Source organism: Astyanax mexicanus, chromosome 10, assembly GCF_023375975.1.
Source record: "Astyanax mexicanus isolate ESR-SI-001 chromosome 10, AstMex3_surface, whole genome shotgun sequence".
In the NCBI taxonomy this organism is placed as follows: domain Eukaryota; kingdom Metazoa; phylum Chordata; class Actinopteri; order Characiformes; family Acestrorhamphidae; genus Astyanax; species Astyanax mexicanus.
This window is the reverse complement of record NC_064417.1, coordinates 37,205,170-37,230,665: the sequence shown is the minus strand read 5'-3', so window position 1 is coordinate 37,230,665 and position 25,496 is coordinate 37,205,170. Positions and strand designations below refer to the sequence as shown.

Below are 25,496 nucleotides of genomic sequence, written 5' to 3'. Positions count from 1 at the left end.
CAGCAACTGTTGTTGTTTTACTGTTCAACTGCACTACTTCCATTACACAGACAATAAAAAACTCTAATTATATCATTTTTCGTGTATTTTTATCTATATATTTGTTTCTTATTCTTCTTTTGTTTGCTACTGAATATCCAGAATTTTCCTCTGGGATCAATAAAGTATTTATCTATCTATATGACCTGTACTGGCTCTAGCCAGTCCTCGCGTGGGAGGCGGGGCTTGTCGGAATACGGGTGGGAAACATAAACCCAACAATAACGCCCACAGGCCACTCAGCTAGCACGCGAGTGATGACGAACCCGCTGCAAAAAGCAACAAAAAGCGAGAGGAACAGAAGCAGAGCTCGAGCTCAGTTCACACTCTGTAACTCTGCACGAGAGAGACGGAGAGGCTCGAGCAAGGATTTATGTTCTGGATTTTGGAGATTTTTGGGGTCTAGATTAATTTATATTGCGGACTTTAGTGCGTTTTGATACATTTTGATGAAAACTAAGTCAGACCAGCTCCAGCAGCTCGTATGCTGTGGAATCCTAAATAAATCATTGTTTTCTTTTTAACTTTTTAAAAACTTTTATGTGCTATTTTTAATAACGTATGATATTTAACCTTGAATCGTACTCCCAGTCTTTGTGGGACGGTTTGGCTACATTTCGAACATGAGATTAGAAAGTTGTCGATTTCTTTGGACCAGACGCTGATGCTGAAGATGTGATTGAACTCCCGCACAGCCCAGCAGCTCGCTGCACCTCCACACTGTGTGTTTAACCCGGGATCGATAAACTCGGTTAGCTAAAATCGTCCTCGCTCTCTGTGAGCGCGATGGCGCGCGTGCTGCACTGCCTCGTGCTGGGATGCATGTCCTGGACTCTCGGCGCGTCCGACGCTCGGGGGGAGTACTGCCACGGGTGGCTGGACACCAGCGGAAACTACCACGAGGGCTTTCAGTGCCCCGAGCAGCTGGACACGGCGGCCGCGCGCGTGTGCTGCGGGACCTGCGCGCTGAGGTACTGCTGCGCCGCCGCAGGAGCGCGCCTCGACCAGGGCGCGTGCACGAACGACCGCGAGGCGGAAAATAGTGGATACACAGCACGTAAGATAAAAAACCCACTGTCTCCTTCCCGGTTTCTGTCTGTCTCACACACATACTCATACTGCAGCAACATTTATACATACAGCTCTGAAAAAATAAGAGACCACTTAAAAATAAAAAAAATCTCTGGAATATTATCAAGAGAAAGAACGATGATCACAAGCCATCAAACCAAACTGAACTGCTTGAATTTTTGCACCAGGAGTGGTATAAAGTTATCCAAAAGCAGTGTGCAAGATTGGTGGAGGAAAACATGCCAAGATGCACGAAAACTGTGATTAAAAACCAGGGTTATTCCACCAAAGATTGAATTCAGAACATTTAAAACTTTATGAATATGAAATTGTTTTCTTTGCATTATTTGTGGTCTGAAAGCTCTGCATCTTTTTTGTTATTTTAGCCATTTGTCATTTTCTGCAAATAAGTGCTCTAAATGAGAATATTTTTATTTAGAATTTAGTTGTCCATAGTTTATAGAATAAAACAACTATGTTCATTTTACTTAAACATATACCCATAAATAGTAAAACAAAAGAAACTGACTCAGAAACTAAAGTAGTCTCGTGTATATATATATATATATATATATATATATATATATATATATATATATATATATATATATATATATATTAATATACTCTTTTTTGAGGGTTTTTGCTATGGTTATTTTACAGACAAAACAGAATAACTATTAAACTGGAGTTTCTGTTTACTTTAAGTTCTATAAATTACTTAATTAGTTTACTATTGTAAGTAATTATTCTGCGCTGATGAACTGTAAATGTGCGTTTACGATTTATTTTTCAGTAAATAAAGTAACATGACTTTTATATGAGTATGAATTTAAGCTCTACTCTACTATGCCCACATCAGGAGCTAAAAAGTTGCCACTACACCACTAATCGGCCTCTTGGGTAAATAGTGAACCCATCATGTTTAAAGGTGTTTACCCTATACAATATACCTGTAGTGGCATTCCTTATTTATCTTTTCTTAATGATTAAACGTATGGATGAGCTTTGTTGCGCATCACATCAATTAAACGAAATTAAACACAAAATAAACGAGAATGACGTCAACATGACTCCCCTTAAACTGAGGCCTGCTCCAGAACAAGGCAAAATTAAATTTTAAAAATACCCAAGACAAGTATAAACCCATCAACAAATTACTGAGGAAATGTAGCTGCTCCTTACCTGAGGGGAAGAGATCATATTCAGCGGGCTGTACTGCAGAGTTTCAGCAGGAGCTGCTCTTCTCTAATCTGATTCAGAATTTAATCAGCTACAGCCTGCAGTTTGTCCGACATTTAAAACGCCAAATGTCGATTAAAGCTCTGATATGCGCTGTATCATAAAAAACACCACATGACGACTTTTTAATGGTTTGTATTTTAATGGTTTTCAGGACGATGTAAAAGTTAAGTACTAATGGTTCAGTTATTATTAGAACCTTTTTTTTTTACCGAATATGCTGACCCGCTCTTGTGTTCAAATTACCTGCTCTTATCTTACAGCAACTCAAGAAATTAATGAAGTAGTTGAGATCTTATGAGCTACTGGAGCACATAGGCTGCACTTCCATTATATGTATATATATATATATATATATATATATATATATATATATATATATATATATATATATATATATATATATATATATATATATGATATTTAACGTCAACTACTACTACTACTACTACTACTACTAATATTCATAATCTAACTTTTCATATTTTTTTTCTCTTCTTTGTACATGGCTAACTTTCAAACAATTCAACTTCACTTGCTATAAAGAACAGAAAGAGTGAAAGATGGTAACTGTTATTTTATAAATATATCTAAACCTATTATCTGAAGTTTGCTAGTAATAAAGAGGCAGAGTGTGTAAAATATGAGCATGTCGGTGCTTACAGCACAGTGTGTTACTGTGTTAAACTCACTAATCACTCACTACAGACAATCAAATGAAAGATCAGTAGCCCAAATAATTGCCTAAAAAATATAATTACCCCCTATTTTTTTATCTTGCAAACTGTATTATCATCATTATAATTTGTCTTATACTAATAAAATCCGAAATATCAGTTAGAAAGTTAGAAAATATGTAATGTAAAATAAGTGATTGCACAAGTACATCCCTTTACAGTGACTGACTGAATTCAACCCCTGGCAGTTGGTGCTAGAAGTCTCACAGATAGTAAAACAGAGATCAGTGTAGTATAAAGACTGCGGTCTGGAAGTTCCAGTTGCTGCTTAATCAGTATCCCAGTAAAACCATGAAGAATTGTATTGAAAATTTTAAGTCAGGGAATGGATACAAAAAAATCAGATTCATTAAACATCCACTGGAAAGTCTAATTGAATTCTGTGCATCCATCTCTCTCATCAGTGTCAGGCCGGATTAAGACTCCAGGGCTCCTAACTCTGACCCACATGCAATCAAATGCTGTGACATGAACAGACAGAGAGACAGAGGAAGATATTTTGTTTGTATTGGCATGTCGTGTGCAGTAACAGTACCCAGCACTGGGTCCTTCTGTCTAACGCGGCACATTCCCTCTGCATTAATGTAAACACTTCAGTGAAACGCCTGATGGAAGAGTTAATGACTTCTGCTTTAAAGTCGTCCACGAGCTGGCAGCTTTTCAAACTCCATAAAGGGTAATGAACACCAGATTATTAGACACTGAGATAAAACTGTCAAACATTTAAGTATTTAATGACAGTATTGTGTCACTTTGTTCATTAAAAAGACAAAGATGAGTCATGTTAATGTACATCTGCTGACTATGGATATAAAACCATAGTCAGCAGATTTATCTTATCTTTATCTAAGATTAGAGACTCTTCTGTAAAGGAGCTTTGGGCAGCACTGATTAAATACAAATTGTTATAATTATCCTGTTGAATCACAAGCCAATTATTCTATTATTAATCTCAAGTGCTAATATCTGGTGTATTGTATAGAATAATTTAATATTCAGCATTCATTAGTACTTTTGTGTTAAAGGTCTTAAAAGATATAACCAAGATTTAAAAAAAGTTGGGATGCTCTGTAAAATGTAATTAAATGTGAAAAATATATTTAGAATAAAATACACAAATCACATATTAAATACTTAGCTCGTTTCAATTGCTGAGCATCCCAACCTTTTTGGAATTCGGGTTATATATGCTACAGTAATTTCTTACTCATTTTAGTCTAAAAAGAAAATTCAGGTCAACTTTTTGGTCCTGTAAACCAGCAAGCATATTTCACATTTGTACAATGATTTTACAACTTAAAAACTTCTACAAACTTAAATTTACAAATATTGTTCCATATTTTAAAAAGTGTTTGCTTTTAAAGTTCACAGTGCATACCATATTATTTCAGTTACATCAGCATCACGTAAAAATTGTGTTTTTTTCCCTCTCTCTCTTTTAGAACCCATCTACATGCCATTCCTGATGGTGGGTTCCATCTTTGTGGCATTTGTGGTGGTTGCCTCGTTGGTGGCTGTGTACTGCTGTACGTGTCTGCGGCCCAAGCAGCCGGCCCAGCAGCCCATGCGGTTTTCTCTGCGCAGCTGCCAGGGCGAGACCATCCCCATGATCCTCACTCCCGGGGCAGCACCAGTCGGCCTGCGCACTCCCTCACGCCAGTCCAGCACGGCCACCACCAGCTCCAGCAGCGCGGGCGGGGGCAGCTCACTGAGACGCTTCTCTCTGGGCAGAACTGATACTGTCCTCCAGCAGAACCCACAGCAGCAGATCCTGCTGGCCTCGTCCTCATCCTCCAACACGGTCACTTCCCTCTCCACTGCCCAGACGATGCTGCCTCCCCCACCTCCTCCCTACTTCTCTCCACAGTGTCTGCAGACCAGCATCTCACACTCTCATCAGCACCAACACCCACACCCACACATGCACCCGCATGGCCACGGGCAGCTACAGCAGCACCACCAGGATGCCAGCTTTATCCTGTCCCAGCAGTACTTCTTTCCACTGCAGTCAGAAGCCTTCAGCGGGAGCAAGAGTTTTGCTGATTTCAGCCAGAGCTGAACCTGAACTGAGTCCAGCGGCACTGAGAACAGAAAAGAACTGGACACTGGACTCTCTGTCTGTGCCTGAACTGGACCACCATGTATCCTCTGATAGCTGACTGAGATGCTCACACACATCAGGACTTGAAGATAAGAGGTGATATTGCAACTGACCTGTTCATAATCCACGAGTGCATTATTATTATTATTAGTTTTAGCAAATGAAAAAAGGTTACACAGACTACACATATGTGGTGCTTAATTCAAAGTCCAAAAACAATTACACTTTAATTATAGTACTTACTAAATTGAAGAAGTACTAAAAACTATTCTTTTAAAACCTTTGAGGATGCACACTTGTAAAATACAGTTTAAAAATATGTTAAATAATCAGAAAAAAGTATATATTTTAAAATTCTGTATCTCAGAGACATTCCTTGATTGGCAGTGTCACGTGTCTACCGAGATATGCATTAGAAGGCATTATTATCCACAGTGGACAGTACAGTTGTAACCGGTGGAATCTGGCTATAATTGTCCTAGACTTTGCCAGGAATAACATCCACATTCAGTGCAGGAGGCTCCAAGTACATAATCACAGGACAAAATGTTTTTTTTTGTCTATTCAAATTAATGAGTAATGACACTCCATTGCTACAATACAGTGAACAGGATATTTGCAAATATTTGCATATAGCAGTGAAGTACATGTTAGGAGTTAGGGAAAGATAAAGTAGGATTTAAAACTGAAAACTGCACATTTTTATAATGAGTTTAAACTTTAACTGGGACTTTTTTTAACTTGATGTCCAGCCTCATCAGTCGCTATGAAAGAACACATTTGTGGGCGGAGCATGGGTTGGTCATTTCAGTTGTTGTGTGGTCAGCAATTGTATCACCACTCTTATTCCTGAGCAGGAGCAAACCCTGCAGGCTTAAGGCACTTCCAGCCAACGCAGAGTGATGCCTTATTTTGTAGGTAACAGTGTGGATCTCACGCGCATGAGGAAGGTGGAGAAAACGTAATGGATGACGTGATGGTTGTTGATAGATGAAGCCGCAGAGCTGCTGAAACTGGTAGAACACAGAAAGGCAGAGTGACCGAGAAACAGAGACTTCAATGTCAACTTCAAGTTGGATTTCCGGAATTTCCAGAAGTCTTACTGCCACTCCCACTCCAGATGAAAGCACCCAGACTCCTTATATGTTCTATTAAATTCATGCACTTTTCATATTTTTATATATAAATGTTTTTCTATCTTTCTGGAACAAATTAGTTCTGTGTGCCTGAAAGCAAATTCCTACACCATTGTTGGGACTGAAGAAAGAACTGTAATAATAAAGAATGAGGAATTAATCGACATGTTGGTCATTCAATGAGAAGGAAAAACTGTTCAGAAATTTCAGTCTGTTGACAATCGAAGAATGGAGGAGGGAGGAGGGTTTACTGGGTTAGAAGTGCCAATTACCGATTAACTGTGTTAAAGTTTTTTTTTTGCTACACAAGACAAGATGACCTTAACCAGTTCAGACTTTTCCCCCCACATTTTATAAATGATCACATTTATTATACATGTTCCATTTGTACATTTTCTCTTTGAAAGAATAACTACTAATGTTGAGCCATATTCCAGATCATTTCTTATCATTTCTTACTGCTCCATTTCAACACACACACAGCTACCTCTGGGATCCTAGGTTTTTTTTTTGTATGGAGTTTGTTTTTCTATGATCTGGTGCCGGGTTTTGATTTCATTTAGAATAATTAATAGAAAGCTGAAGAACTGCCATAATTGCTACAGTTTCAGGTTACGTTAACGCTCTGTCTCTCTGGTGGGTCTGTGGTGAGCGCAGTGCTCATGATGTGTTAGTGAAATGTCTGAATGTAGCATGTACATTCACATACCAACCGCAACTATTGAATGAGTATTAAATGCCTTTTCTACAGTGTTTCAAATAAAATTCAGTGCCCTTCCTTTAAAAGACTTATTTGGTGTCAATTCAAGTATGGTCATTTAATCTGCAAGAAAAGGGATTAATTATGATAAAAGATTAAAATTATGGATTTTATTATAATACAAAGTGAACGTTTACAGTATCGGTCTTGCTGATTGATACTGGGCTTTGTACACAGTCTGCAATACTAGAGAAGGAATGCATACTCTTGGGAAAAGCTCCAGTGGGAACCAAACCTACCAGTATATTAATGCTTACTGGTTACTGCCATACAGTAGAATTTCCAAACAGGAATAAACTGTTGTAACTGCAGGGCTGAGAGGAAAACGGCTCAGGCAGCCCCAGGCGACCCTTGTGAACGCTTAGATGGACAGTAAAAGCAATCTAAGCAATCTGATCATCAGCTGGCATCTGTTTATTAATGTGTGAAATGGGCTGGCATGTCCAGAGTCCTCTCCACCTTTTCCTGTTTGGTTTCTCATGGCAGTGCGTGCGGTGTGTGTCCTCTCCTGCCACATCAAGGGGAACAAAATTATCCACCACACACGAGGATGGCAAACAGGACAGCATTCCATATGGAGCTAAACATGTTTGGATTTTTGTTCATTATTTTTTTCAATTTAAATAAATAACTAGCCTTTAAAATGATTAGTTTTACAGTGCAATACTCCATTTATTAGCCTCTAGGCCTCTAAATGAATGTAAATGTTTAAGTTATACTAGGAAGCCAAGCAAACACAATGAAAAAACAAACGTTTCTGTTTTTACGGTACTGGATGATTACACACGCAATATAATAACTGCCTGAATTCTTGTAATGACTTCTGTAATGGAAATGTTTTTCATTTCCACTGCCATGTTTTAGGACGTGCAGATCCCACAGGACTCTGTTTAGATGGATGGAGCCGAGTGCAGGAACTGAGGCCAAAGCCCAGTCAACATGATTCAAATCCAAATCTTCTCATAAACAGATTTAGTGCGGGACGGGGCCGAGGCGCCGAGAGGAAGCAGAGAGAAACATCCTGCTGAAGAGCACTGAAGAACACAGCACGGCAAATAAAACAAGTGCAAACCACACAAAGGGTGAGACTTCCTGATGGACAGCCTTGTAATAGAGGAATCTCTGTTAGAATCTGCACAACTGCAGAAACCTCTCTTATTATCTTCACCTAATAGTGTCCTGATTTAAAAGTCTGACCATGTGGGGGTTTATTACATGAAATTATTTAGTGGTTTTAAAGAAATCTGTGGACACACGCTGGTCTAGACAGGAAATGGGCCATTGGAGCATAACTGCTCGGAAACAGCGAAAATTAATGTCAAATAATAGCTTTGTGTTCAAAGACTCATTACAACAACTTCTCTAATTTGGGTTGGGAGACCTTGAGATGAACTTTTCCCACATTCTGTCAGCAGCCTTTCCAGAGCAAATCTCATGACTAAGCAGAGAAAAGATACATTTAGGGGAAAAAGCTGCATTTACAGTGATCATTTGAAAATGTCCTTGAAATAAAACCCTTATTTTTCTTGGTGCAGTTAATAGAAATATCTACACAGAATAGCGAGAATGTGATACATGGAAGTGACATCCCTGCTTTCATGCTAAAAATTCCAGCTGGTCATCCAGAGAAAATATTTCCAATGCTGGTCAAGAGATAGATAGTTATATAGCTAACCTACCAGCATAGAATATATGTTTTTTCTGGATGACCAGCTGGACTTTTTAGCAGGGAAACCCCAAACAGGAATAAAGCCTAACCAAAACATAGCTGTTAAACAGGCCAATTCTGAAATCCCCAACATTTCTATAATAATTTATAAGTGTTATTAACAAGTGTGACTTTTGGAATTAGGTTGTTTTTATTCTCATTCTCCTAAATATGTCTTTTTTCTGAGATTAAGACTGTTATATTATAACTTTTGGACTGTCACTTTAAACATTTTTACATCAAATTATTAATAAAAATACACTCAATGGCACCTGATATCAGAAACAATGACAAAAAGCTTTGATTTCATCTTCAAGTTGTAAAGTTTATTTCAGTAGTCCTTTATGGCAGTAAAAGACAGAACACTTAAAATTTTGCAGTCCCAACATGCTGAACAATCATTAAACGATGAAGACAGAAAAGAAGAACAAAGAAAAAAGTTAACACAAATTAAAAAAAGTGCAATTTCTTCTTTAAAGTGTCCGGTACTAAAGAAAAATCCATGTACGACTAACATTTAAACCATTCATGCAGTCAACCACTTCCACAGACGACAGTTCGCTAAAGCAACGGTCCAACTCTTTCACTGCGGCACGTCAGAAAATAACATCCAGAGTTCAATTCAGCAAGAGCCGACAACGACCAACGACAGCGAACATTCAGAACAGAAACAACCCACTGAAAGCAGAGGTTAGAGACAGATGCACTGATGTTGTACTTTACACAAGCTGAGAAATAAAAACAACAGAAAAAGAAAAACGTGGTGATTCCTGTTCCGAGCCGAGGTACACCGTATGAGATTTTAACACAAGTGTACCAGTAGATAAATAATACTGGAAACAAACAATCCAGTTCAGAAAGACACGCCACCACTGGAGAGATTAACAGTGCAATGTGCAACGTTATCTGTCAAGCTTTAGCTCAGTGTTACCAACAAGACTCTTCTGCCCAGTACAGGCTGAAGGACTACAGACACGCACACACACACACAAACACACTTTCACACTCCCACACTCCAGCACAAACACTCTCTACATGTACAGGGCCATGCAGCATCATAGCTCACTGTGATTATAACCTGGAGTCATGCAGACGAGGAGCGAGCAGCATTACACCCACAAAGACAAAGACATGGGGATCTCACACACACACACACACACACACACACACACACACACTCATCCATTCTTCAGTCCCACACACAAAGGATTCCAGAAGTCCGCCTGAGGAAATAGCAGTTAGTCACCCAGTGGGCAAGTTAACACACACACATGCTACAGAACAGGTACACACACTTAAGACACATTCACACACACTCACACTCTCACATCCAGTCCAGCATACACTCATCACATGCACATGCAGACAACACACACAATGCACACACAACGTACAAAAACCTGCTCTCCCACAGGGAGAAGAGAACCAGCGCACAAAAAAAAGAAAAACAAAAAAATACTAGACAATAAATTAAATAAGCCTTCATTTAGTCAACAAGACGAGTGTTTTTTAGTCACGGGTTAAGATTGAGGCTCATTCTCCACCATCAACTTTCTGAAGATAGACGACAAAATAAGAAGAACGACACAACGTCTCATATACAAAGCAGATCAATCCAAAAAGTTGTACTTGTCCAATATAAAAATACAAATTCACAAAATAACTATGGAGACAAAGTCATTTTGATACTGGGTGGACCTCCAGGCTAACCCCTTCTCTTCCTCCCCCAAGCTAATGGCACTTCAGTTTTGAGGGATCAACTCTGTCTATCCTTCTCTAAGAGAATTACTAGAAGCCAACCATCTGCAACATCTAAAAGACTTCCTAACAAAGCAAACAGAACTGGCTGCCACAACAGAGAGTCCACACAGAGCTCAAACGAAGCAGCCAGGCACTGCAGAGACGACGACAGCTTGTAGCTCCTTGTGTGTTAGCGGACTAATCCTGCCTAGCTAAAATATCTGATGTACACTCTCTAACGGGGAAGAAAAGAAAAAAAAGTTCCTATTAGGCACCATTGTGATCGTTGCAGCGGTGTATGATGAGGAATGCAGAAACTGGTTGAAGGGCTATCAAAAGATATACACATGTCTTACAAATGGCACGAACCCAATGGCCTAAAAAAAAATCAGGCACAATTAACAACTAACTATTTAACAATTTAAAAAAATAATAAATTAAATTAAAACCAGTATCTGAAGGCAGGAAAAGAAATTAAGAGCATGCAAAGAAAAAAAAAACAAAAAACTAAAAAAGAGAAAATAAATACAAAGAAACAGCAACAAACATCATAAACAAAACACAAATCTGTAACATTTTAAGGTCTGCAGTGGCCAAATCAGTGCAGAGGGGAGATTCTTTAGGAAAAATGTAATACATCTGCTTAATACTGACATTTCTAAACACGTCTTCAACATTTCCTTTTTAACAGTGATTGTGTTCCTTACGGTGTTCTTTGGCGAATTCCGTTTCCACAAGATCTTCAGTACTGCTGTTGCTACACAATCAGGGATTACTGAGCAATACTATTATTCAGAGAGTTTCATACACAATCACTGATTAGGGGGGACACAATCAAAGACCACAACCACAAAGGGTCTACATCATTATTACCATCACCATTACCACCACCACCACCACCACCACTGTATTTTTGGCTTTAACAGTAAAAGTTTGAAGGATGTCAGAGGAGAAAGAATTCATAGTACTGCTTCTCAGTGTCCCTCTGTTTTATAGGGTTGATAACAGAGCCGGGCAAAAACTGCAGTCCAGCCTAAACCCCCTCAAACCCAGGCTGGACACTACTGCTCCAGTGTGACTGCTTCGAAATCTACAAATCTTCAAATCCTAATTACTGTTCCTTACTTTTTTGTTTCCCTTTCGAAGTAAAGCTCTCTCTCTACTTTTCTCTCTCTTTTGTTTCTTTGCTGTAGTTCCAGCCAGGCAACTCTGAGCTGGAGAAAGACAAACTGACAGACTTCAGCTTTTGCCAGTTTCAAAAGGTAGACTGACTGAGATTGCTGAGGCTCAGGGGGACCGGGCCTGGGGGGAGGCCGGATCTCACCACTCATTGGTCCGCTGCTTGGTGGTGTCGTAGGCCCTGATGACCTCCGATTGGGAGACCACTCCGTTCTCATCCTGGGAGAAGGCGTAGCCGTCTGCAGGAACACAAAGAAGATTTGTCAGAAGATGCAGATTACAGGAAACAAGGTAAGAAAAGGGGTTGGGACAAATCTAAAACTGTCATTCATCAGAGCTACAGTATGCTTGGGTAGGAAACACCCAATCAAACCATGCTACCACTGCTATGCCGGCACTCCAACTTACAGCATGTGACTCAGTTTGTATAGATCCAAATGAAAGGATGATGTGATTAGTTTGTTTATGGTTTATTGAGTGAATATTTTCAATTTTCAATATCTGAAAACATAAAAGACCAGAACTGAACATACTGTGATTTGTAATTTGAGATTATCTGGGTGGCATTATGTTCATCAAAGTCAAAAAGAGTCTAACACTGTGAGAACAGTGCAACAGTGGAGACATCCTTTCTTATGAATCCATATAGAGTATCCTACTGCTCGACGCTGCACGATTTTGAATCTCACAGCAGTTCAGGCACACTAAAGCTTCTAGTGCACTGCACACTTTTTAATGGGCACTGGGCACTGAGGTAGGACCCTTGACCCCTGACTCACCTTTACGTCTCAACTGACTCGGCCTCTACCTGCTGGCCTGAGAAGGGGCGCATGCAAGGGGCAGAGGAGAGCGGCGCACAGTGGGAGCGACAATGGAACATGTAAATGGTTAGACGTGACTCTGGCTTTCAGGCAACAGAGCTGCACAGCAAAATACTCACACAAACACACACTTAAACACACACACACACACACACACACACATACATCCATGCAGTGGGGAAAGGGCGAAGCTGCGGGATATAGGGCATTATGTATTAGGTTAAGGTGTGGGTCAGTAACACTGGGATAGGTTTTTGTTACATATAAATCAGAAAAAAACAGCAACTGTGATGGATTTTGAGGTGGTTTCAGGGTTAAAGTGTGTATGGCATAATCAGACTATGACTGAGCGCCTCCCATCCCCACCTAAAAACAAACAACAACAACAAAACAATGTGATGAGCAGATGAAGAAGAAAACAGAAGAAAAGCAAACAGAAAACAAGCAAACAGAAAACTACAGAAATAAAATGGCAAAAGCAAAACGGGACAAGCATGCATCAGTCGGAGCTGGACGATCTCTCAGCTTTGTGAAAGCGGGCCGGGTGAGGCGTGTGTTAGTGATTATAGATGCCTGGCTTGTCAGTGTGTGTGAAGGCACTGCAAGACTAAATGTCAGATGACAGCCATTACCAGCAGGTGTTTACATTGTCCCAGACACTAACATACGCCACTGCTTTGACTAGGAACAATCCTTCTCTCATGTTACGCCCTCAGCCAGGCAGCCTCGACTTTATGCCAACGTCATCTGGTCTGATCTGGCCTCATCTGGCCACCCGCAGCATGAGGTCATGATGCTGGCGCTTCATTTCTGCTGCTGTGAAGTCTCTGCTTCCTTCAGGAGGCTTTCTTTCTCCTCAACCTGAAGGGCTCCTGAGTGTCCCACCATTCCCACCTGCTGGTCAGTGAGTGTGTGCATATGGGCATCGATGTGTGCTTGCGTATACGCGTGCACCTGCATGTTTATACTGCAGATGGGAATGGTGGGATGCGTGCCCAGAAGACAGTCCGCACACGAGTGCGTGTGTCGCGTATGTGTGTGAGTGTGCGTGTCGGTGGCGGAGCAGAGGTGAGTCGCGGACGTACGGAGTAGATTCTGCTGCATGGAGTCGGAGCGGTACAGGCTGACTGTGCTCTTCTTGAACACGTTCTTCAGCAGCTGGGCCCTCTCTGTCAAACTGTTCACACAAACACAGACACACAAACACACAAGAAAAAAGAAGGAGAAAAAGAGAGAAAGAAGTGTGAGAGACAGACGTTACTCATTGAGCTCTGTCTGTCTCACAGGAAGAGCCAGTTCAGCAGATTACAATGCCGTCTCCCTTCTGTGGAAATGCTGGAGAAACCCAAGGCAGGTGCAGAAGATACATACTGTAGGCAGGACCACAGACCAATAACAGAGCAAGAGGAGGACATGTACACCCACTTTAACAGGACTGCATCACACTAAAGAACAACATATTTTTGATGTAGCTAATTATTTCAACATTAAACACAAAACATAACCATCATTTGAGTAGGATCAGATATTTTCTCGGAATCTTAAAGGGGACATGAAACACTAGTTAGCCTAGTTCAGCTTCGTCTTCATCCATAATCTCCACAAACAACAAGCTCTTTTATGCTAACTCTGTACCTGGGCTCTTCACCAACCAACCTTGTGACGTCACCAGTGCTGCACGGGCAACATGGCGGCGCCCTAGCGCAAACGTAACAAACATAAATATATTATAATTTAGTGTGTAAACATTTTATATAAAAAAAATCCCCCCCAAATAAATTCCATTATATTTAATCCCTTAGAAAACTTGTACAAACTTAAATGTTTCATGTCCCCTTTAAAAGCGATTAAAGATGGTCAAGATGAGTTCAAAAGCATATTAATAAGAATATCCATATGCAGGTTCCAATGCTGATCTTAGCCTAATAAGCCAGTAAGCTAGACCTTAACTCACCCCCTCACAGAACGGTCCCCTCACACTTTAGGGTAGGACTATTTGCAACCTATACAGGATAGAGCCTCCAACAGATCTTGGGTTCCGGTGTAGACTGGCCTGCTGGCCTGGGAGACCAGCCAGCATGATAAATCTCACCGTGTTTGGACCCCTGTTGACCCTGTTGTTTATCTACTGATAAAGTACAGTAGAGAGACTAAGGGAGAGTGGGGTGTCCTAGAGGATTGCTGGCACTTATTACGCACAGGGAGCAGACGTACAGTCACTATTGTCCTCCTCATCTGACTGTGGAGCTCATATTACTTAGAGCTGAATTCTTATTTCCAGCCAGAGGGCAGTGAGAAGGTGGAATATAGTTGTGTCTGCATGTGTTTCTCACCTCTTTCCATGAACCACAGCTCCAGGATCCTTAGACAGAGCCTCCAGTTCCTGGACCTCATCCACCAGTGTCTTAAAGCAAGCCTTCTTAATGCTGACACACACATATTTAGAAGAAAAACAGAAAAAGAAAGGAGAAGTATAGATTTGTACGTCCAACAACAGTCAATAGTGGGGTTTCTATTAAAAAAAGGCAGAGAAAATATCCCATAAAGTTTTTTTTATTCTAGGACAAGGTGGAAAAGCTACAACAACAGTAAAGACAAACTGAAAAAAAGTGATGAAAAATGGCTTTTGAATAAAAAATTGTAATACAGTGTATTGGTAGTAGTTGCATTCAGACTGCTGTTATGCTTATACCAAACATTTCTACACTATGCTATACTACGTGTCCAGCTTATGTAAGCAGCAGCAGTTCTCATTCATTGCCATGTGTGGCCAGTGACTGGAAACGACTGGCCCTACGGAGGGTTAAATCATGATACAATTCTTTAAAAAAAAAAAAAAAAGCTGATGAAACTCACACTTTGTAGGCCACGTCAAACACCAGAGAGGTGACAGGAATGAAGAATAGCCCCATCCAGAACACTCCAGAGTTGAACATCATATCTGCCTTAAACACAAACACACACAAAGGGGTAATGTGAGACAAAATTAGGAATATATGTGATATTGCAGACAAAAGAAATCGTGTTCATGTCTCTTACACAACACATTTCAACACAAAAAAACAGAACTGATGATATTTGAGCTAGACAGATACGTGAGCGTGCATGTGTGTGTGTGTGTAAGCAAGCCATCAAATTCCAATAATTCTATCTTAAAATACAAGCCAAACAGATATCGAAACTCTAGACAGGCGAGTGCATTTTTCAAAGCCCTTAAAATACCTGCGATCTGTGCAAGTGCTTATGTACAGTATATGTGTGTGTATCTAAGTGAGTTTATGTGTAAGAGAGAGTGAGGAAATGCACTCCAATCAGAGAGACCGAAGGACAAACAGCAGTATGAAGTCTTATTTGTGTATTAGGTAAATGTTTGCGTCACACTTCTCCAAGTCAGTGCTTGAGCTGGGAATAAGGGAGGAGAGAAATCCTTCATTCAACTCTTTTTCTGTCCTTTTTACAAATTTTATGGCAGCAGGTTTTGCCAAGTATGTATTAAAACAGGCTGAAAGGGAACTTTGGAAAAGTCCAAACTGGAACAGAAATGACTTGTTATCTTTTAAGAATTTTTTTAACTAAAACTAATTATCAGTGTGCTTTCAAATGAAGGCCAAAGTAAGGCCACTGTCAGTCCACGAGCCAAAATACACCCATGAATTAAATAAACACGGTTTGTGAAGGCATTCATCTATTTGAATTGGGTGAGAGAAGCAGCAACAAGGCATTTCACTATGAAGTAATGATATTTTAAATCTTCAAACCTTCCACATTCATCTCTCTCTAAAAATTAAAACAACATTTGGAGGAGAACACCTCTTTTCTGTTGTAAAACAGCCTAAATCACAAATCCTGCTGACAGAAGAGAGGAGAACTGCTGTTTTAGGGCTGCTGAGAGATGGCAAGCCTATGAAATAATTTCATGAACCTCAACCGTTAGAAAGACAACATGGGACAGAAATCAAGCAGCAAGAATCAGGAAGAGAAAGTAAGCGAAAGTGAGAGAGACAGAGAGAGAGAAAGAGAACGTGGGCAACAGTTCTGTGGGTTCTTCTACACAGTCAGTAGGATTCTCCACTTCGTTCTTTAGGGTGGGCCGATGTGCTCCGCCTGTTTGCTTTGGCCCTGCTGCACTGAAACTATCTGTCATTAAATGTCAAAGAGCACCGAGCCGCCCCCTCGCATCGCAATTCACACTACATGCCTGTGCCACTTGTCCAAACTCGACGGCCCCAGACAATGTCCTTCCTGTAACTGAAACCAGACCAGGGCCTAAAATGGTGCTGTGAGGAACGCCCGCATGCACCAATCAGTGTCAAAACTATCAAAGACACTCAGGTGTTCCCAAATTAGCGAAGCTGTTCGCCATTACAGCCCAATGGACTTTGATGTCTGACAAAACATACGGGGGGAGGAAGGGAAATCTCAAATGACTGGAAATCAAAATGACTTTTCCCCCTTCTTACGTCCGCACTGATCCTGACTCAACGCACGGGTCTGTTGCTAGGCGACACCTGAGAAAATTGCACCTCAAAGTGTGTTGCTAAGCGACATGTGAGAAAATTGCACGAGACATTTTCATGTCATGTGGAAATTGAGCAGCCCCTCAGGAAATATTGTTTTCTCACCAGTAATGACACTTTAATCATCTCCATTTTTGGCTAATGTAGCAGGAAATCAAATGTACTTCCCTGACTCATAGCTATTTGAAATCTAAACAAAACCAATACTGTGAATATTAGATCAAAGTCAGCAATCATAAAATGAGCCTTAAAAATAAACTTTCAGAATATTTTCTCAGGACGGTTCGAGAGAGAAACACTCCTACAAAGCAAACAGTGGAGGTGGAAAATTTACAAATTACTACGGCAGTACATTTTTAGGCAAACCTGGAACTTTTTCACAAGCTAACCGCCTTTTCCCCTCACCATTGTTTTTCAAGATATAAACGTATCGCTTAACGGGTATTTAATGGTGTGTTTATCTATGGAGAAATGTGGGTACACAGACAGTAAATCAGCACCTCAGAGAGTTTAGCGGTCTGTAGGCCTCGGCAAGACCGCAGTGAGACGGCTGTGAGTTGACTGTGGGGGAGTTTTAGGGTAAACTAATAAACTGCTCTGGCCAGCACTCGACAGCCAGACTGCGAAGGGTGTTTTGACAGAGCATCAGCTTGCTCTGTGTCTACTGAACACACACACGTACATGCATACATGTGCCAAACTGACACTCAGAGAGATAAATTCTGCTCTTGCTGTTTTGTGCTGACACACAGACCTAATCTAATAGAAATCAATGTAAAAATAATTTGGAGCATTTCTATTGGTCTAATCACCAAGAAATGTTGATCAAATGTTACAATTGATTGAAAGATTTGCATTATGACAAATAGGAAACTACAAAAGTGGAGAAGGGTATTTCGTGATAGTGACAATATGTTAATGATTAATCTATACTACAGGAGGATGCATCTTTCAAATAAGCTAAAATTGCAGACAATCAAAACAAATATTTAACTCTTAATATTTAACAAATGTAAATCATTGTGGTCAAAATAAAGGAAAATAAAATAAAAATAAAGTACTGCAAGTCAGTCTGTAGCAGTGTCCCATCAAATGTTTACCACTGAGTGTAAACAATACAGTCATGAATATTATTAATATATCTTTAAACAGTTTTATAATGTTTATTTCCCCCCCTGTTGTGTAGCTCTAATTAAAACTAATAAAACTTACAACACACATAACTTCCAGTCAGCATAAATTGAGGCAGTAAAGTCGAACTCGTACAGCTGTAGGTGAGCAAAGTGCTGAGCAGTTCTCAAGTGCCTTAACTCCGTACAACCCAGCAGCCCCCTCTTTTTCCTCTCACTGCCCACTGAAGTCAGATTACATTACATTACTGGACATTACGCTCATCCTGGCAGGAGGAGTCTGACCTTGGCATAGCTTTCAAACATTCGACCATAAATGACCTCACTTCACTGCTGTAACGAGTAAATATAATAAAATCACAGTCATTATTACTGACTGCGGCTCTGAGTAATGTGGCCAGACTTGTGTACACAAGTAACTACGCAGACCTGAAAATCTCAGAAATGTTTTGTTGTGTTGTTACTTCTGAAAGCGCTGGACTCGTCTGAATGTTTGTCAGGCTGTTCAGTGGATGGTTTTCTGCAGTGTGGATTAGTTATGCCTGGCTGTGGTAATCAACGCTGCTGAAAACAGTGGTGTTTAGCTGCTCATGCCTGGAAAAGAGATAATGTAAGTGCAGGAATGTTAATGCTGGACATTGTGATGGTAAATATGAGGCAGAACAAGCCAGGCCTGCTGGTTCAATATCAATCAGGTTTTTTTAAACTCAACACTGATGACACACTCACTTGCATGAATATCACACTTTTGCAGCCTAACACAGACACACGCGTGCACACACAAAATATCAAATTACCCAAAATACTGATAATCAATGTTGATTAGAGCTATTTCTATACAGCTGATTAATGGACTGTTTTTGCATGGTAATGTAATATGATGAATTCTATATAACTTCACTCATATGCAAACAATTTGTAACGCTTTTGAATTTGGCATTTCATCTTTACACTGTCTCAAAGTTTTACAATAAACAGACTAATAGAAATGCCAAAAATTACTTTTGATTTTCTTTGTCCAGTAAAATTGCCATTTTTGAGATACAAGGTCACTATATGGACAAAAGTATTTGGACTCCTGCTTTTCTTTTTGTTTTTTTTTTTGTTTGTTTTTTTTTCAAAATTAAGGGCAATTAAAAAATATTTTATTAGACTTTTTAATATTTTATTGAGGAAAATATCTGCGAATGAAAAAATGTATAGCCCTTATAATCAGATCAAGAGCGTGGATTACGCTGCAAGACAATGACCGTAAGCACACAAATTGTTGAACAAAAGAATTCAAAGATAAGCATAAAGTTAATGTGCTGGAATTGCCAAGCCCTGAATTTAATCAAAAGAATGTTGTGGAAGGACCTAAAGCAAACTCCAACACAACAGATCTGAAGCTGAATAAGCTAAAATTTCTCCAGGTCAATGTACAGGACTAATCTACAGTTACTAGAGACATTAGTTATTTAGTCACACCAAAAAAAATAAAAAATAAATAAATAAATTAAATACTCACAAATTTTCCTCAATATTTTTTCAGTTTCTATTTAGTTTTAGATGAAATTCATGTAGAAATATAGAAAATTCTAAAGCACCACTGCAATGTAAATATACGCTATATGTGTGACTCTGTGTGTAAGTGTTTGGCGAAAGTGAGCATAGAAATAGAAATGGTGAAAGACGGAACAGAAGAGACTAATTCCAAACAGAGCCTGAAAATCCACCAATTCCCTGATGCTGTCATTACGAAGCAGGAGAAAGAGAGGCCTCTGACCCCTCATAGCTTCCACTATGGAAAACAAACAAGTTCCATCAGAAAAGTCGTTTTCTCTCATCCCTCCATCCCTGGGCACGCAGCGTGTAGCCTCCACACACAGCCGAAAAAGCTGGAGAAGAAAGTGTGTGAAAACACGAATAACTCAACTAAACTGGCTGTGACAGTCTGCTCACAGTGGAATTATTCACTTGCTGGTAAAGAAGTGTGCGACAGCGTAACACAGCCAGCGCTTCTAGAACTGCTCTCAGTCGCTCTCTCCCTTATACACACAAATACACACACCACAGGGAGAAACGATCACAAACTCTTACATAAACACACTCTGTTCAATACTTTCAGTAGTTTTTATGTTTGTGTTGCATAATGTACCAACAAGACTACAGCAGCGAGAATGGCACATAGTGAGCTGGAGTGGGTGGCCTCTCTTTCTTTTGAGTACTTCTAACTTTCTCTCTTTCTTTTTACTAATGATTATTCTTCTCTTATCAGTTCTCACTATCTCACTTTTCTCACTACTGCTCATTCCCTCTTTTACTCATCCGTTCTGCTCAATCTCTATTTTCTCCGCACTGCTTATTCTTTCTTTCACTCATCAGTTCTGCTCACTCTCTCTTTTCTCATTACTGCTCTCTTTAACTACTGCTCATTATTTATCTCTGATATCAGTACTGCTCAGTCTCTTTCTTTTCTCACTACTCATTCTCTATAATTTATTCTTTTGATTCTCCTTCTTTCCTTACTACTGCTCAATCTCTCTCTCTGATATCAGTTCTGCACAGTCTCTCTCTTTTCTCATTACTGCTCATTCTCTTTCTTCCTACTACTTCTCAGTATCTCTCTCCCTCATCAGTTCTGCTCAGACTCTCTCTTTACTCACATCAGTTCTGCTCATTCTCTTTTCTTACAACTGCTAATAATCTCTTTCCCTCATCATTTCTGCACAGTTTCTCTTTTTACTCACTACTGCTCAGTATCTCTCTCTAATATCATTTCTGCTCAGTCTCTCTCTATTCTTACTACTGCTCAGTCTCTCTTTCACGTCTTAGTTCTGCTTAGTCTCACGAAAGAGTGAAATGATGCAAAGAGAAACCCAGATTCACAGTAAAATTATTTAAGATTTGATTGTGTTTTATTTTCACTTGGCTAATGGTATCCGCTCACAGATCGTGCATTCTGTTCACACTTCGGTCTGAGGGTCTTTACACCTGGCTTTTTATGTAGACGAGTGAAATCCTAAAGTAATCTAAATAATCAAAACCGCATGTTAATGATAGGTGTAAACAGACACTATGAGTCTCATACATTTTAACAGCAATAATTCTGTGTAAACACAGCTGATAGTGTGGGAGGTCAGTTAGCTTTTCATTAGCAGGTCTCAAATCAACACACTTTTTATATACTTTATCTCTACATCACATTCTTTCCATCACAACGGCACCATTTTTCCCACTCTTATCTTTCATCTCTCCGTTTTTCTTCACCACTGCCATGTCTGATCAGTTTTTTTCTTTTCTATCTGATGTGACAAATCGTGGAAAGTGATTAAGAGGAGCTGATGCGTGTCTTCAGGTGAATTCAACTGACAACAAACAGATCAGTGACATTCAGAAAATGCAAGAGAGAGTGAGGACAGGCATGGAGGACAAATCTTCTCTTGGTTCTGGCACCCAGGAGGTGGAATGAACTTTCAAACAGCGGAATGCATGTCTTTAAACGCAGACTCAAGCCGGCCTCTTAAAAGAGCACTTACGCAACGAGTGTATCTGCATCTAAACATCAGATATTGTGCACTTTTGTACTCTTGTATCTGGCTTTCAGTATCTTCGCTCAAGGGTGGCTTTGGACTAGTTCACGAGCTTGGAATGTTTTCTTAGTGGACAACAAAGCACTGACTGGATAAGAAAGTTTGCCAAATGCCAAAAATGTCAATGAAAAAGTGTTGTGATGGTGGTAGTACTGACAGCAGCTTGAGTTCAGGAGGCAGAAATCCAGGCTAGGCTGCATAATGTAACAGTCTTGAGGAGTCAATAAATCACAGAAAACACGTTGTGTGGTTTGAGTGATCAGATCACGATGTGTTCTACAGCTTTTCATGTGGACGAGTGAAATCCAAATGTGATCTAAATCACCAAAGCTAAACGATAAGGCCAGGTGTAAACAGGCACTGTAAGTCTCTAAATATTTTAACAGCATAATTCTGTGTGTAACAGCTGATATGTGGAAGGCGGTGAGCTTTTCAGTAGCAGGTATCACAACAAAAAATTTCAGTCAAATAATTTAACTTCCCCTTGCCTCAAATACGGTCAATAAATCAAGAGTTTTTTTTGTTTTTAATGTCCTATCTCAACTTTATTAGGTGTGCACAGAACTTATAGAGCTAATGTAGCTAATAAGAAATAAAGAGATGAGTCCCATCATATAGCAAAGCATTACTTTTTTTACTCCACTACTTCACATGTAAGAAGAAATTAGATATTTGTTTAAAATACACCTGCCTTATGAATCCCTATACACTGGACGGCTTTTTTTATTTTTTGAGTAATAGTGGGAGGAGTTTTGGTTTGTTTGCTGATTAAGTTTTCTTTCAATGGATCTTGAAAGTCAAGAAGCATAAAGTCACCAGATATAAATTAAAGATTTGAATTTAGTCATGGTAATTCCACTTGCTTCAGCATTCAAAACGAACCAAACTAAATGTCTGAGTTTGAAATATATGACAGACTACTCCTTCATAATGATAAATATTATATTTAAATATTTCAGTTCCCACATGAATGTAAATGTCAGAGTTAGTTAAAAAGCTAATTTTTATCTGTAGTCCCTGAGCAGGTTATTGAAGACTTATTGCCAGCGTCAATTGCTCAGTAAACATTACAAAACATCAACACCACCACAAAAAACACATCTCTTAATATTGTTGAAATAAAAATCTAATATTTTTTTTAATAGGCCTAATGGACTGAATCAATGCTATCCTCCATCATCAGGTTCTTTCTCAGCTGTATACTTTTGGATGATCAGTACACTTTTCTGTGTCTTCACATACTTCGGTTACTTCTGTTACGTTGATAGTAATAGCTGGCATTAGGTTACTCCTGGAGCTCCTGGGGGCACCATCTATTCTACTTCTGTACATGTAGGCAGAGAAAGAGAAGAAAAGAACGCACACGTCCTGGCTTAAAGAACAGACAGAAACAGACAGATACAACACGTGAAAGAGAAAAGAAGAGGAAGAGAAGGGAAAAGGAAGAAAGAGGTGTGGCATTCTTACGAGGCCAGCTCAAACACTACTGTGGTTTTAGGGTTGAGTGAAAAAATGTAGAGGATTAACGGGACAAGCAGGACCTGGGATCATTTTACTAGCTCTAATACAAGGCGAGCAGACCTTTAAGGGGCAATTATTATGAGCATTGTTGGGCCTATTAAGCCTTAGAGAGTGAAACTCCATGTTTGAAGCATGTGCTGGCATTCCATCAGGCCGTTAGCATGCCAGTGTTCCTAAAAGAGTCCTTTTGAAAGGGAAGATACAGCAGATACAGCTCTTAAACGGTTCTTGTTCACACAGGTGACACTAATGGGGCTTAAGAGGGTTCATTAGTAACAGTGAGGTGAGAGAGGTGCGTAAATCCTGCACGGCTCGGGGCTTGAGGGGGTGTGCAGTTTCAAAAGCTCCTATTAATCCTGATAAGCAGAAGCCTCACAACACTCTGATTAGTGTAAAGACAATACCATGCCTGAGGGGACAGGAAGGGTGGTCTGTGTGTCTTAATTCTTATATATCAGGAGCCAGGGATGGCACCAGGATAGAGAAAAGTGTGTGTGAGCGTCTGTGTGTCTCTTACCTCTCCTGACATATCCGGAGCCAGAGGGATGAGAGGCCATAGAGAGGAATAGATGCCAAAGAACACTACCCACAATCCAATGCTGCCCCAGATGGCTATATGACTGAACTGTACATGGAAAGAAAGATAAAAGAAAGAACAAAACCTCAGTGTTTCAGATGCCCTGCCTGAAAGACCGCCCATTCATAAACCTATAAATACTATACTATACTATAAATGCTAAACTGCACAGCACATATGAAAGTGATACTGTATACTGTAGAGAGAAATTAAACATATTAATCATCAGTGTCAGTGACATCTAAACCATCTCAGCAGGCCTAGTGAGGAAGAAAAAGATTAAAATACATTCTTGAATTAAAAGAACAAAAACAGTCACTTGAAAAAGGCAAATGTCACTTTCTGCCAAAAAAGTTAAACGGCTAAACAATTTATAATGCACAGTATTTTTTTTTAAAGAATGGCAAAAATAAATGTTGGCTATATAATGTAGGCAAGGGTTAAAAATGGGTCACAATTAATAAAAAAATAAATGTGTTTGTGTCTAATTATTTAGGATTTTTTAGAACATAATTTAAATTGCTTACATTTTAGGCACTAGTGAGTTCTTAGCTTATCTAAGACAGGCATGGTTAAGTTTCCCAATAATGTGCAGATGCATTTTTAGGAGATTTCACAAAACAAGAGAAAAGCATGCATTAAATGGGATATACCATTTACTTTATAAAAATATGAAAATTTTATTAAACATTGGGTTTTTTATTTTTTTTTATTTTTAAACCAGATATAAATGAGTGACATTGCTTCATGGTATGTTTTTCTTTAACAGTAACTGCTGAAACACCAGTTAGATGTACATTTTGGCACATAAGAGTATATGGAGCTGTGCTGTGTGCATTTTAAGTGTTCCAGTGCACAGGAAGGAATTCTTAGTGGGAAGCAAGCAAAATAGGATTTTGACAAATGTTCTGAAAAATGTGCAAATATGTGGACTTCCATTACATCACTACTACTACAGACACTAATAAAGAGGGAAAGGAGAGTAGGGGGTGGAATGCTTCTGTGTCAGGGACAAAGAAGTGGAGGAAGAGGGGAAATGGAGAAGAAAAGACTAGAACACTGTGGGAGATCCTTACCATGGTCCAGGAAGAAGTCTCCAACCCTGCCTTCAGACACACAGTGATCACTACGAACTGAAACAAACATACACACACACAATGTCATAAGATCACCTTATTTACTTCTATAAGACCATTTTACAAATAGCTGTTTTTTTTAGAAAATAAATGGATCCAACACTATTTAAAATGGTCCGTAAAAAAATCTAACAGATCATAAAAAATACAATCACAGCTAAAACACACAATTGTATCAGTGGATTAGTGCCACATAGCTAAAATAGCTATCACAATTGTAATTATGTTTAATACAGTCCCTTCTATGGTTAATGTATTTATTCAGAGGAACTTCTATTACGACCCATCTCTACTGTGAAAAAATAGCTATAAAAAGTGTCCTGTAGTGGTCTGGGGATGCAGCAGAGTGAAATTTATTCAGTTACATAAAGTAAAGAAGGGAAAAGTAAACCTCCCACTGCTGCAGTACCCAGGAACATTTCGCAGCAAGACTCTGAGGAGAGCCTATCAGACACAGGCTGGACACAGAGATGCTTTGTGAGGTCTCAAGAGCCTGGTCCTTTCTGAGC

At 39.5% G+C, this 25,496-nt stretch overlaps 2 protein-coding genes across 10 annotated transcripts in view; one reads left to right on the top strand and one right to left on the bottom strand.

The window, feature by feature from the left end:
* The first annotated feature begins 273 nt into the window (after positions 1 to 273).
* On the top strand, positions 274 to 7,118 carry shisa3 (shisa family member 3). The gene is made up of 2 exons (XM_007234352.4): positions 274 to 1,096; positions 4,532 to 7,118. The coding sequence occupies exons 1-2, from the start codon at positions 826 to 828 to the stop codon at positions 5,146 to 5,148; spliced, it is 888 nt and encodes a 295-aa protein (XP_007234414.3). The 5' UTR covers positions 274 to 825; the 3' UTR covers positions 5,149 to 7,118.
* Positions 7,119 to 9,167: 2,049 nt separating this feature from the next.
* atp8a1 (ATPase phospholipid transporting 8A1) overlaps positions 9,168 to 25,496 on the bottom strand; it is a 151,736-nt gene continuing 135,407 nt past the window's right edge. For 5 of the 9 annotated variants that reach the window (XM_049484487.1, XM_049484486.1, XM_049484489.1 and 2 more), the window contains 5 exons: positions 24,928 to 24,984; positions 23,792 to 23,899; positions 15,391 to 15,479; positions 14,868 to 14,960; positions 12,907 to 13,711 (listed from right to left, as the gene is read on the bottom strand). In XM_049484487.1, coding sequence (XP_049340444.1) covers positions 13,339 to 13,711; positions 14,868 to 14,960; positions 15,391 to 15,479; positions 23,792 to 23,899; positions 24,928 to 24,984 — 720 coding nt within the window. In that variant the 3' untranslated portion in view covers positions 12,907 to 13,338. The other 4 variants (XM_049484490.1, XM_049484491.1, XR_007441035.1 and 1 more) reach the window with 3 other exon arrangements.

What these genes read in the sequence shown, in the direction of transcription:
- shisa3 (XM_007234352.4), top strand. Translation starts at nt 826, where the DNA reads ATGGCGCGCGTGCTGCACTGCCTCGTGCTGGGATGCATGTCCTGGACT. An exon ending in AAATAGTGGATACACAGCAC is followed by an intron (nt 1,097 to 4,531) that starts GTAAGATAAAAA and finishes TCTCTCTTTTAG; the next exon opens with AACCCATCTACATGCCATTC.